Source organism: Paramacrobiotus metropolitanus, unplaced genomic scaffold, assembly GCF_019649055.1.
Source record: "Paramacrobiotus metropolitanus isolate TYO unplaced genomic scaffold, Prichtersi_v1.0 Parri_scaffold0000002, whole genome shotgun sequence".
Classification (NCBI taxonomy): Eukaryota; Metazoa; Tardigrada; class Eutardigrada; order Parachela; family Macrobiotidae; genus Paramacrobiotus; species Paramacrobiotus metropolitanus.
The window spans coordinates 1,855,733-1,869,088 of record NW_026570222.1 but is presented as its reverse complement, the minus strand read 5'-3'; the positions used below and the strand labels follow the sequence as shown (position 1 = coordinate 1,869,088).

The following is a 13,356-nucleotide window of genomic DNA, read 5'->3' as shown; positions in this document are numbered from 1 at the left end:
CACTTATTGTTGAGGAAGCTGATGAGAACCACAGATGCTGAAGAGTTAAGAGGAGTACGCGTACAGCTTTAAATATTTTAAAAGTTTGGAGTAAAAGAAAAAAATTGTTGAATTAATGTTTTGAAGTGGGCAAATTTGAGGACAATTGAAACGAATAACTAGTAAAAGATAACTACATTAAGGTTTGGGAGTTTCGTAATCTGTTAGTTTGCAGTTTGGCTTCGCCAAAATTGTTGGAAAAAATAAATTTTTAAAAGCAAAGGAGTCGTGACTCAGTAAGCAGCCGATGTAACATCATTAAGGAGAAACATTTCAGCCAAAGGGGAAGAAAATCATAAGTATAGGTGGGGAAATTAAAGCAAAAAATTTTTCTGAGGTTCAAGCAATTTTTGAATCTGACCAGTATCAGTTTTACAGTAGTTAAAGAAAAATGTCGACACACAATGATTTTAAAAGCTTCATAAATGCATCTGCCGGCCCGAAAATTTAATTACCAGAACCTTCTCTGGTTACGCTCATGAAGATGCAGAGCAATGGTTAGAATCTTTCGAAAGATGTGGAGATAGCTATAAATGGAATGAATTACAGAAAGCAGAAAGATTCGCACACGTGCTAGCAGGTACGGCTAGGAAATAGTTTAAAAATACGGAACAGGAAGTAAGGCAAGATTGGGATAATTTAAAAGAACAGTTCATTAAAATGTTGCAAAAATCGGTACAATAGAAAAGATAATGGAAAGTCTTGTTCCAAGAAGACAAGCAGAACAAGAAGATTTTCGAGCTTATTTATTCGAAGTTGTGGATTTGTGTGAAAAGCTTAGTATGGATGATAATGAGAAAGGACTTTTTATTCTTCGTGGGATGAGAGATGAGCAGTTAGCTGCTCGACTGAGATTATTAGGAAAGAACACACCAAAATTAATACTGGAAGCTGTAAAGGAAGTCTATCTCGTTACCGGTATCGAAAAAGGAATTGTACAGTCTACAAAACTTAAATTAAATAAAAGAATTGATGAACTGACTTTGCAATTGGAAAAAATTAACCGAGCAAAGACCTACGGTGATAGGGATAATTTCGAAAATGGAAATGACGACGATGAAAATTTTGGTTATGATAATTCGGATAATTATTATGAGGACGATCGTAATTCTGGAAGCGGCGAAGATTATGGCAACTCAAAAGGCTAATAGAGAGCATTATCGAAACCAGACGAGCAATGACAATAACTGGTGGGCTGAGGATGGAAGGCCGATTTGCTTTAATTGCGAAAAAACTGGACACATTGCGGTAAATTGTTGGCTTGACGATAACGATAACGAGAATGGCGGAGATGATCAGGATTTTAGCGGGAATAACCGATCAAAAGTAATAACGATACTTTTAACAGCAGAAAAAGCGGTAATATTCATCATGCTGTACTGGTAGAAAATAAATCAGATAAAAATAAGTTTCGTGAGAACATTTGCGGGAAATTTCCCAGTTCAGGATCTCCGACTTCATATGAGGCAGAGAGAGAAAAGTTTCTTAGAAGTTTTAATGTGTATATGATTAAGCCAGTTTTCGAGCGAATGCACCGTGCGACAAGTAGATGGAATGGAAACCATGGACATTATACAAGCTGCCCGATCGACTGTAACATAACTCATGAAAATCGGAATTCCCCCAGAACGACTATCCGAAGGAACGCTGGTGTCGCTAATGTTGACCTTAGACAATTCAGCCCGCTGCCACAAAAAATCTGGAGTTTTGCCGTAATTACTTTCCTGTTTTTGCTTTTGGTTTCCGTGGCCCAAGCGGTCCAAATACGACCCATTTACTTAAATAATTTCGGAAGAATTCCAGAACGAATAATAAGCAACCGTGCTATTGGAGCTGGATCTGCCAGCGAATACCCGAGTATACGCAAAAACCCCGAAAATATATCCTGGATATGGCCGCGCGATTTTTACGGAGGAAGAAGGATGACCGATATGGAAGTCACCAAGAACGAACGCTCAAGCATTGAAGAAAATTTGCAAACCTTAACACCGATAGCAAAGCGCCTAATAAAATATGGTTGGAAGAACATTTTGGGTGAAGCGGGATAGCGTTTCTTGGCGACAGCAGTTAATACGCCCCGAAGCGGATGAAAAAATAGCCACAACGAAGCCGGAAAATTGGAAGAAACCGAAAGAAAACGTTTGACAAATGTGAAAAATTATGGATGGAATAGGAAGATGCGGACTACAACAGAAAGATTAAAAATAACAAAAATCGGTGGAAATTCTAAAAAGAATCGGGGAAGAATTTTCCACGGAGGAGGAAGGCTCGTGACGGGTCGTGACATTACGAATGAGCAAACACCAGTGAAGGTCGGACATCTGGAATATCCCATTTTGAAAACGAACCGCTTGACGAATTACGACAGGAATAAAATTTCTGAAAATATGGACGCCATAAAAGCCGAGTGTTTTGTAATGGATAACGAACAAATTTGTGGAGTGAATTTGGACGATATGTCCCATGGAAAAATGAAAATCGCAAATATCGGTGGAAATATCGACAAAAGAAACTGGAAAAGAGAAAACCAGGATACGACCAAAAGAAAGCGCCCGCGAATGCCGGACGAAGAATATCTGGAAATGGAAGGAATCAAGGAATCGAAAGAATGAACATTACATCCACTCCAGTGGAAGATTCTAGTGAAACAGTAAGAAGCGGAAAGAATTGGAATTAGAGAACGATAAAAACTACAAAAAACCAGCTGCGATTGGATCGGAAGAATTTTGGAGACGTTAAAGAGACTACAAATTGAATGGACCATGAGAAGGTTAAAATGGAAGGGAACGGAAAGAAATTGACGGTAGCTTAATGCATTATTGTGCTAGTTTGCTAATTGAATTGCTTAATAATGCTTTCTATAGTTTGCTTGATTTTAATCGCGAGACGCGATTCTTCTAAGGGAGAGTTGTTATGATGTCATTTGTATGATATCATGGCGAATGCCTTCACGCCTATAGGCGTGTTCTTCCCATAAGTTTTGATTGCATAACCTGTTGTTTATATTTTGCTATCTTTTTTGAAGCCCTTGATGTTTGGCATTTGCCGCCAATATAAGCGCGATTTCATCGCGAGTTTCAGGGCTGCTATTTAGTATGAGCTGCTGCTTAGTTTGGGCTGCTGTTTTAGTTAGAGCTGCTTTTTAATTGAGAGTTTTGAGTCGAAAGAGTCACCAATAAAGTCCATCGCAGTACCCGCTGCAAGAGTTCTCTTTCCCCTTGTAACAGTGGAAAGGATAAAGTGAGTTTGTGAGGGAAGATAGAAAATAGGGAAAAAAACTTTTGGTATCCCCTTTGTATAAGCTACATACAGATGCAGTTTACAGCGTGAAACTCCTAAAGTTATTTTAATTTTAGTATTCTAATAGCTTAGTTACAGTAGTTACTTGAATAGCTTTAGCGGCGGTCATCTGGCAATCAGTTTTAAGTAATTAATATCACTTTTAGGGAATTTTGACATTATTTTGACTCGGCGTTGAGATCGATAACCACCTGAAGTGGAGTGAACAGTTCAGAAAGGTGCAACGGAAGGGGAATTTCGGCATTGCCATGATTAAGCGAGCACAACAAGGGCTCAGCATGTCACAGCGCAAAGGTCGTTACCACGCCTGCTTTGGATGCCATATCGCAAGCCAGTCGCCGGTATGGTCAGCAGCGTCTTCGACTGAGCGCAACAAGCTAGCCGGACTGCAACGTAAAGCTCTGAAAACCATCACTGATTACAAGATGCCGGTAACTCCGGAACTGTATCAGAAGTTGGGTATTCTTCACATATTCGACCGATGGCGTCAGAGCGATGCGGTGTGGCTGTTCAAGTTCTGGAACAAAGATCAGTTCTCGCTTCCGGCATACCTCCTGGACATGATTCAAGTAAAAGATAATACCATGAGCTACAATTTGCGGAAGCCGGCCCGGATCAATGCTATGCGGGCAAAGAAAGTTATCGGAGGGTGGACTATGGAAATGCGACTAAAGCGTCTTCTTGATAAAATTCTTGCTGTTAATCCTAAAATTCTCGAAGCTAGTTCTGTACCTTCTTTTAAATTTGTACTCAAATCTGTTAAGCTGTCCTAAATGTTTTTGTTAGCAGAAAAATGTTTTTGTTCGACCAGACTTGAAGTCCCCTTGGGGTTGTCTGCTCTTGTGCCGTAATAATAATAATAATAATATTTAGTAAAAGAAAATGTCAAATGAATAATAATAAGTGTATTAATTACTGAAACGTATATTTATAGAAGTTTACGTTTTCCCAAGTCAGTGCAGGCGTATTCACATGTTAGTTTTATATATTGTATACTATTTACCAAAGCTACTCTCAAGCGTATTAAGTATTTGAGTGGTAACTCAAAAGACTCTGGACAAACCAGCGAATACATTATTTGTGTTATAGTTCTAATTATAAATTCTGCATTAAAGTTCCCTAAGTGCTTTCGCAATTTGCGAATACTGCTGTACAAAATAAAATTTCGTACACGAAACGTTCAGTAATATTTCTGGTTTCATTATTACGGCAGATTGCATTCGCGTCGAATTTCTTGCAAAGAACAAAAATTTTAAATTATTGCCGGTTGGAGCGCTTCATAGGCACCCAAACGCACATGGGAAGCCCATTTGTTTCTCCGATGTCGTTCTTCGTGTAACGAACAAGTGTACTCTGAATACCGTGCTTCTATTTTCTGCATTTATTTCATATTTGTTATTTAAATCAGCACTTGTACCCAATTTTTAGGGACCGATTAAAAGAGTTTCAGAATGCTAATTTAGGGGAACAGTATGGGCGTACAGGTATGAGAGCGAATACGATGGCGTATGCGAAAAATGTTGTATTCAGGCAATATTTTGGTAATTTTGTGCACTTCCATTAATAATTACATAACCAATTCCATTGCACAGTCTCTAAAAATGCCATTTTTGAGTACTGCTCAAGACGCAAGAGAACCAAACTTGATCGTTACGGAGTGGATGGATTGAAGGATCGTTACGGAAAGAACTTTGAAGGCACTCTGGACTCTGGAGTACATAACCTGGAGTGACCTGGATCTATTTGTTCCGATGTCTTTCGACTAACCCGGAGTTAATATTACTTGCTGAATCTCCACAAGCAGATAAAAATACACAGTTACCAATGTTTTGTCTCTGTAGTTATTATTCCGTGATTCGACCCATTTCGCTTGAAAATCCCGAAAAAGCTGCCAACATGTTGGACGACGACCCGGTTCTTGTTGCCTACGTAAAAAATCATGTTAAGAAGCTGATTCTGGATTGTTTGATTGATTTGAAAAATTCCGGCTGTGTGGAGTACGAAGAAAATGAGGGAAGAAGGAAGTTTGATGAAGACGTCCCGAGTAAAACAGCTTGTAGGAAAAACGTTTGTTTAACGTGTAACTACTGCTAGGTAAACGGATGTGTGTCAATTTTAGCTGTCTACTAACTTTTAGATAACGTTTTTTTGCAAGTTGTTTTACTCGGGCGTAAGTTAACAGTTTATTTGCCTCGCTTGCCTTGTTGCATAGATTTCTTACGTTATCACACGTTGGCCGATCGTTATATAACGTTTATTGCTTAAAAACTAAAGGGTGTGTTTAGATTCCAAACTTTCTCGTTTTCCCAACGTACCTTGGGACCATTGCGTCATATTACTATTTGAAACACGGCACCATGCGAATTCCGCATGAAAGACTGACACCAAGCACTAAGCTATCAGAAATTCTTCTGATATTATCGGACGTCCAAGAATTCGCGCAGGTGCTAGGGTAGTTCGCCACAATGAGGATGCCGAAAATGGGTGATTACTTGCCTTCATTTGATTCGCACCGGAAGAGACTGTTTATTTGTTCTTGAATTCTAGCCTAGTTTCTGGACAAGTGCCGCTGCCCGTTGACACATCACGACTTACATGCGAAAGTTTTTCTACTGCTGCAAGTGTATTTTTCCCGATATCAAATTGCCATCCTAATGCAGAATGCGCAACGGATCTGAACAGTCATGTTCTGGATCAGGTTATGCGTATTATACAAGTAATAAAAGAGCAATTATTCATACCAGTAAATACCGAAAAATGCAGTTAGCACAAATGGTTGTACATCGTTTTGCGGATGGTCTTCTGGTACAAGCATTGCGGTACGAAGATACGAAAAGTCGTTTTCATTGTTTCCGGTCATTCTGTGTTCATAACGCACCTTTCTGCTTTTTCAGTATACAAGAAGGAGTTTAATAGTCTTACTCGGTTTTGTTCTATAATTTGAATAAGTACATTTTTATGTGTATAAAAGTTGCTGGGACACTTCCTGGATTGATTCATTACACCGCGTTATCAAAAAAGAATGAAAACAATCTACGGACACTTCTGCGAAACATATGCCCACCTGGAAGAGGTCACGCTGCTAAAGTACGTAAAGGCAAATCGGTTTCAAATTCAAGCAATTTTTTTTTCATAATACCGGCTGTTTTTTTTCAGATTATTGAGACTATTCTTTCATTTCCACTTTTGGAAGTAGAATTAGGCCTGAAGAAGAATGTGGAAGAAGATTCTGGTGATAATACTGATAGCGACACTCGCACCGTAAATATTGTTGGCGATCGAAATATTATGTGTTTGATGTGGAATGCGGGGGAACTTACGTGCTGGAGATTAACTGTGTTTGTACCCGTCTTTTACCACGAAAAATCGTAAGTTTTTTTTACAGTGTTGTTTACAGCATTCATGAAATGACCTTTGACAGTGTTTGATATTCTGATAAATTTTAAAAATTTGCCCCGCTGCAGAAAAGGTGTCATCTACCGTCTACTTCTTTTCAGCCTGGTAGAAAGGTCGCTACATCCCGGTTTCATAAACCTAAGGACGAGGCTGGTGGCGGCTACTCGGTGAAGTGGACAGTGGAGAATTGTTGGCGATGAAACGTGTCGGATTCATCTCACGCTCACTCAATTCCTCATTGCTTTTCTCAGCACCATCCCAGCCTGGACGGGTGATATTGCATTTTTATTTGGTTTCCGATTCATATTTTGGTTTGGATCAACAGATGGCAGTGCAGTTGCAAGCGGTCGAGCCTCACGTTGGTCTGTGATAATTTTAGCTGGTGATTTTTGTATGATTCAGTGAGGTTTGGGACCGATGGGGTATTTTTACAGACTTTTAATACACTATGACTATACGAATGAATGGTTTCGGTTTGTAAAACTTCATAAAGTTCGAAAACAAATTACAAAGATCTAGCAGACAAGAAAAAATCACATTATAAATATGTCCACAAATTGAGAATCAGAAAAAGACGGCATGATTTCATTGAATTTCGAATGTTCGAAATGAAAAAAAATATTGTAAAGCTCTTTTAGTATTTTCCATATTGGTCTCCCCACTGGATCTGTGGGACTGTAGGTGCCGTGGCTGCTCCATATGGCGGCGGTGGATTTACCGGGATATCACCAATCGCTTGTATTGGTTCAATTTTCCTGCAAGAACAGTTGGCAGATGTACGTAATTTCAGAAGAGCAGAAACGAAGATGTTGTTACTTACGTAAATCGAATGGCTTTTAAGAAATAAAATACAGACAAGAGCATCAATAAAGCTCCTAAAAGCATAAAACACTTAGCACTGCAACAAATTAATAATAAGACGAGTGCAACATACTTACAGTGCACCACATCATCATTGCGCAATAAAATTTGTGAGGTTGCAGATTTGACACTCGCCCATAGAGACATATGCTATAACGTAAATCTTTAAAATTCGTAACTTTGCCAATTTTCGCGTTACGTTTTTGTGAATATGCTTGAAAAATACAGAATAATATATACTAGTAGGCAGAATAAATGTTTTCTTGATTTTCTTTTAGGGTTGCGCAGTATGTGCCTTTGTAATTAGCATGGCTGTCTATGGAGGAGTCATTTATTTGATATAAAGATTTCTCGTAGACGGCTATACTAACCCCGTATGCTCTCAGCGCCAAACCGTAAGACGGAAACAGAAAAATAACTATTTTGCCTAACAGTAGGTATTATTGTGTATTTTTCAAGCATATTCACAAAAACTTAACGCGAAAATTGGCAAAGTTACGAATTTTTGAAGGTTTATGTTGTAGCATATGTCTCTATGGGAGAGTGTCAAATGAAATCTGCAACCTCACAAATTTTATTGCGCAATGATGATGTGGTGCACTGTAAGGGATGGTCTCATATCTGTAGCGTATCTCGCTACGGTACAGTACACCACCGTCCCAGAACAGCAGATACCCGATACGGTACGGCCGTTCCCGATTCGGGCACCTGGTTATCAGTGCAAAGATTCGGGACGGGGGTAAGCTGCGTATCCGAATGCGTCCCGTATTCACAACTCTCTGGTACGATATCCCGCGAAGCGTATCTCAAAACCCGTACCAACCCCGCGTCTCAAATCAACCAAAAATTTTGCGCGCGCTTTTTACGCATACCTGAAATACAAAGAAAAACGATACGGTACGCGAAGCCAGAGGTGGCTTTCCCTGGTAACTTTTTGTTGATGAGTAAGCATTTTCAATACTTTTTTCATTTTCAGTGAGCATTTTTCATTTCTTTTCGTAAGTCATTTAGGTTTTTTGAAATGAACGCTGTTTCATTTTTTTATCATTTTCAAACTCAACTAGTAAATGCACAAAAATTTCAGATAACAACCAACATCCTTAGAATCAGCTATAGAGAAACGGAATGAAGATGAAAAACAATTACTGGTGGAGGTCAATTACATTTGGGTAAGCGCTGCGCGTCGGGTAACGGGAAAACGCGTAAAAAATGTGACGTAACAGCGCGTAACCAAGCAAACATTCTGATTCGCCGTCACAAAATCTGGGATGGGTTTTCAGCTTACTTGTCCGCGTAAGCGTTGCGCTTCGACGTCGAAGCGCAACCATTACCCAAACTACGAGTAACTCGTAACTCTCCTACACAGATCAACAAAATTTGTGTGTGTTTGGACCAAAAGTAAATCCAACGACCCAGAGTCACAATCCAAAACTCATAATTAACTTTTTTGACGTAATACCACATTTACCACATTACAGCATTAAAAATGAGTTTTTCAGTTCCACGTCGGTGTTCAATTTCTTTCTTGGCACGGAAGCGTACTCGACTCACGATTGGACGATTGTTTTTCTGCTGAGTCATGGCTAATTTTTTACGCGTCTGTCCATTACCCGACGCGCAACAGTTACCCAAATGTAATTGACCTCCACCACTACTGATACCGAGCGTGCTTAGGTGCTATCGTAGACTCGTAGTGCATAGGACTCCGTCATATGCACTACGATGCTATTGATTATAAAAATTTGTTTCCATTCATTACACATAATATTGAACAGGAGAAATAAGCAGCCCTCGAAAAATGAGGATTCTGTATGCTGGCCAAAACAAACTGTTCGGATGGTTTGCGACTGGTCTGGCTCATGACCCACTACGGACGATGATGCCAAACAAAAACTTTCAATCCAGGGAACGAGACTTCACAATTCAGACTAAAAACTAACTAGAATGATCCATAAAAAACAATCAACACAATTCCTTCCAGTAAACCTCGAATTTATCACCGAGAGCATACACAAAAACTGGTAAACAGTGCGATGTGTGATCGAAGCGATGGGACGCAAATACAGCGATACGGGGCCAAAGCTAGAGATTCGATACAGGAAACCGATAGCGAGCCCAGTTTCGATGTGCGTAGCCTGTACTGTATCTTGGTTACGCGCACGAAAGGCTGTCCCATTTCTGTACTGTAACGAAACTAGCTACGGTGCTGTACCGTAGCGAGATACGCTACAGATATGAGACCATCCCTAAGTATGTTGCACTCAGAAGACATGACTACTCCTTTGGCAAAAACATTTACTGACCGCCCACGAAAAGCTGCCAGGTAGTGAAACCTCCAATAACAAATGCAATAATTCCCCAAAAAAGGTATTCAATGGAGCGTTTCCATGAGTCGAACCAGAAAAACATCCGCCAACAGGTTCCCACAACATTATCTTGTCGAAGATAACTAATTTTGTTAAAAAGCCAAGAAAATTCGTGGAATATTAGCAGGATGGCTATAAATCTACAGAATAACACAAACTGGTTATTTCTGTAATCTGTAGACCAACTGGCAACTGGCACACAAATGGTAAGTACTGTACTGAGTAGATGTCAGCACTATAAACGGCTTAATAACTCCTACAGTGCACTGAAGAATGTTTCGGATGTTGTGTACAAAACTTGTAAACGTACTTACAATAAATAAACACCAGTTGCCGCGTATAAGCTAATAAATGCGCTGATCGCTAAGGCCCACATGGCTACAAAAATAGAATCAAGTTAAAATTATTGCAAAAGTCTTGGTCGGTAAATTTGCCGATACGTACCAACCATTACTGCTGGACCGACAATACGACACACTAGTGTCATATGCGAATAGAGCCACGATGGATTGCGGTATACTTTCAAAACAGCTGTATCTTTATAGGTATTCTCCAAAAATAGTGGCATTTCCGAAACTGCTGTAAAATATTCGGTTTGTCATTTTGGAACGTTAGATTGTCCAAGTATGTATTTTCGACTTGACAGTAATAATATCATTATTTACGCCAACAGCAGACAATAAGTATTGCAATATGCATCAATACTTCAAGTATACACGTTTGTTATTGTTTGTTATTACGACTGTTGAGCGGTCTCTCACACAGTTTAGGGAGGCGATTTTCGTTGTACTATTGTAAATACTGCAAGTCCATTCACTAACTGTATTCATATTCATGTTAGCTCTGTTCTGGACTGAGTACACGTGATATATATATCAATACAAAAGTTTCACTTACATTTCCCCTCGAATGACTATGCGGAGAAAAAAATGGTCTAGAGGGCGATCGGAATGCCGTTTGGATTTTCAAACCCCTTTAAAGCCCTGATTTAATGATAAACTTCCGCTATTCCACTAGTCGCTACAGTCTACATATTCCAGAAATTTCCTCCTTTTTGATTTTGGTGACAGTTATAATCCTGTTAGCAGTTTAGCACTGGCGGTACAGCCACATTTAAAAAACAGATGAATAAAAAATAGAGAGGTGAGAGAGCTTCCTTCATGAGATACGGAACTCGTATATCACGAAGTATACTTCAAATCGATCCACGGCACAGCATATCCTTCAAGTTTAAAGGAAAGCTATGATTTCAATTACCGTAAACCGTAATCATAATCGCGCTGTCATAAGATAAGATTAATTTTGATAAAACAGATACTAACCATGTAGGTGCAATATGGTTATTTAGGCGACGTGCAAGACGTAAGCAGCGCAATTCTTGATTCTCGCCGCGATTGCAGACTGGCAGCGTGTCATTCTGACGTCACTAACAGACAGGGATTTTACTGTGCGCCAACAGGAGAACTACGCATGCGCTCTGTTTCTGTTCGTGTGCTGTTATATGGGCGGTGGTGCAATACCGTGGTCATAGCACTGGCGCTTGATTTAAGAATACTGTGAACATTTTTATCACACATTTTTTTCTCGTTTGCAGAAGATGGTTTTTTGTGAATTTTTTTTGCATCCGCCCAATTAACACACAGCGTAGTTTGAGAACGCGCGCTGTTCAAAGAGTGCCGGGATAAGCACTTGTTGTTATGGGCCTACGATGACTTCCCGGCGCACCTTAGGCGCACGGCTGCCAACCGCCACAGCGTGCCATCCTGGCGAGAATCGTCAATGGGTTGCAGATTACAGTACAGCTGTACAGGTTAAAATACGTCATAATCTTAAATATTAAGCGCCGGATCTTGTAACGTTCCCGCCTCCAAATCGCTCTCATTGGTCAGAACCGAAACATTTACTAAACAAAGTGAACCTACTAAACAAACTTACAAACTATAGTGAACCTGCTGAACAGAATTACTAAACAAAATGAACCAGCTGAACCCAAACTAATCCTTAGTGAACCAACCGAACCCAACCTAATCCTTAGTGAACCGACTGAACTCAACCGAAACCTCATTGAACCAACTGAACCCAACCGAAAAGTTAGTGAACCGACTGAATCCAACCAAAGCCTTACTGAACCAACCGAACCAAACCTAATCCTTAGTGAACCAACTGAACTCAACCAAAACCTTAGTGAACCAGCTGAACCCAACCTAATCCTTAGTGAACCGACTGAACCCAACCGAAACCTCATTGAACCAACCGAACCCAACCAAAACTTTAGTGAACCGACTGAACCCGACCAAATTTTTAGTGAACCAGTTGAATCCATCTTAATCCTTGGTGAATCGACAGAATCCAACTGAACCAACCAAAACTTCAGTGAACCAGCTAAACCCAAACCATATTGAACGACATGAATCTAAACCATTCGTTATTGTACCAACTCAACTCAATCGAAACATTAGTGAACCGACAGAACCCAAACAAAACCAAGTGAACCTACTGAACGACGTTATTAAACCAACTGAATCAGCTAAACGCACTTAACAAGCGAAGAGAACCTACTAAACGAATTTAATGCGTAACGTAACCGCAACAGAGTAAGCGGCGCAATGTAACCGCAAGAAAGTGAACGGCCTAACGTAACCACAAGTAAGCGGCGCAATGTAACCGCAAGAAAGTGAACGGTCTAACTCAACCACGAGTGAGCGGCGTAACGTCACCAGAAGAGATTGAACGGCCTGACGTAACCACAAGAAAGTGAGCGGCGTAACGTAATCGCAAGACAGTGAATGGTCTAACGCAACCACGAGTGAGCGGCGTAATGTAACCATAAAAAAGTGAGCGGCGGAACATAACCACAAGAGGGTGAACGGCGTAAAGTAACCACAAGAGAGTAAGCGGCGCAACGTAACTGCAAGAGAGAAAGCGGCGCAATGTATCCACAAGAGAGTAAGCGGCAAAACGTAACCGCAAAAAAAGTGAGCGGCGTAACGTAATTACAAGAGGGTGAACGGCGTAACGTCACCACAAAAGGGTAAGCGGCGCAATGCAACCGCAAGAAAGTGAACGGCCTAACGTAACCACAAGTGAGCGGCGTAACGCAAACACAAGAGGCAATGTACTCGCAAGAGAGTGAGCGGTATAACGTAACCCCAGAAAAGTATGCGGCGCAACGTAACCCCAAGACAGTGACCGGCAAAACGTAACCGCAAGAAAGTGAGCGGCGTAACGTAAACACCAGAGAGTAAGCGGCGCAATGTAACCGCAAGAGACTGAGCGGCGTAACATAACAGCAAGAAAGTGAGCGGCGTAGCGTAATCGCAAGACAGTGAACGGTCTAACTCAACCACGAGTGAGCGGCGTAACGTCACCAGAAGGGATTGAACGGCCTGACGTA

At 40.5% G+C, this 13,356-nt stretch overlaps 1 protein-coding gene and 1 long non-coding RNA gene across 4 annotated transcripts; one reads left to right on the top strand and one right to left on the bottom strand.

The window, feature by feature from the left end:
- Positions 1-4,743: 4,743 nt before the first annotated feature.
- On the top strand, positions 4,744-7,202 carry LOC129590156 (uncharacterized). 2 transcript variants are annotated; one of them, XR_008690714.1, is made up of 5 exons: positions 4,744-5,111; positions 5,181-5,823; positions 5,887-6,426; positions 6,496-6,707; positions 6,837-7,202. It is a non-coding gene; the product is annotated as an uncharacterized LOC129590156 (long non-coding RNA). The 2 variants fall into 2 exon arrangements; XR_008690713.1 differs by having other exon boundaries at positions 4,744-5,823.
- On the bottom strand, positions 7,164-11,307 carry LOC129590145 (uncharacterized). Of its 2 annotated transcripts, none has more exons than XM_055485194.1 (6): positions 10,860-11,307; positions 10,407-10,541; positions 10,277-10,340; positions 9,900-10,102; positions 7,556-7,610; positions 7,164-7,490 (listed from the first exon to the last, which is right to left on the bottom strand). In XM_055485194.1, exons 2-6 carry the CDS (start codon positions 10,528-10,530, stop codon positions 7,370-7,372), a joined length of 567 nt encoding a protein of 188 aa, XP_055341169.1. In that variant the 5' UTR covers positions 10,531-10,541; positions 10,860-11,307; the 3' UTR covers positions 7,164-7,369. The 2 variants fall into 2 exon arrangements, with proteins under 2 accessions (XP_055341169.1, XP_055341177.1); XM_055485202.1 differs by having other exon boundaries at positions 10,407-10,538.
- Positions 11,308-13,356: the final 2,049 nt, after the last annotated feature.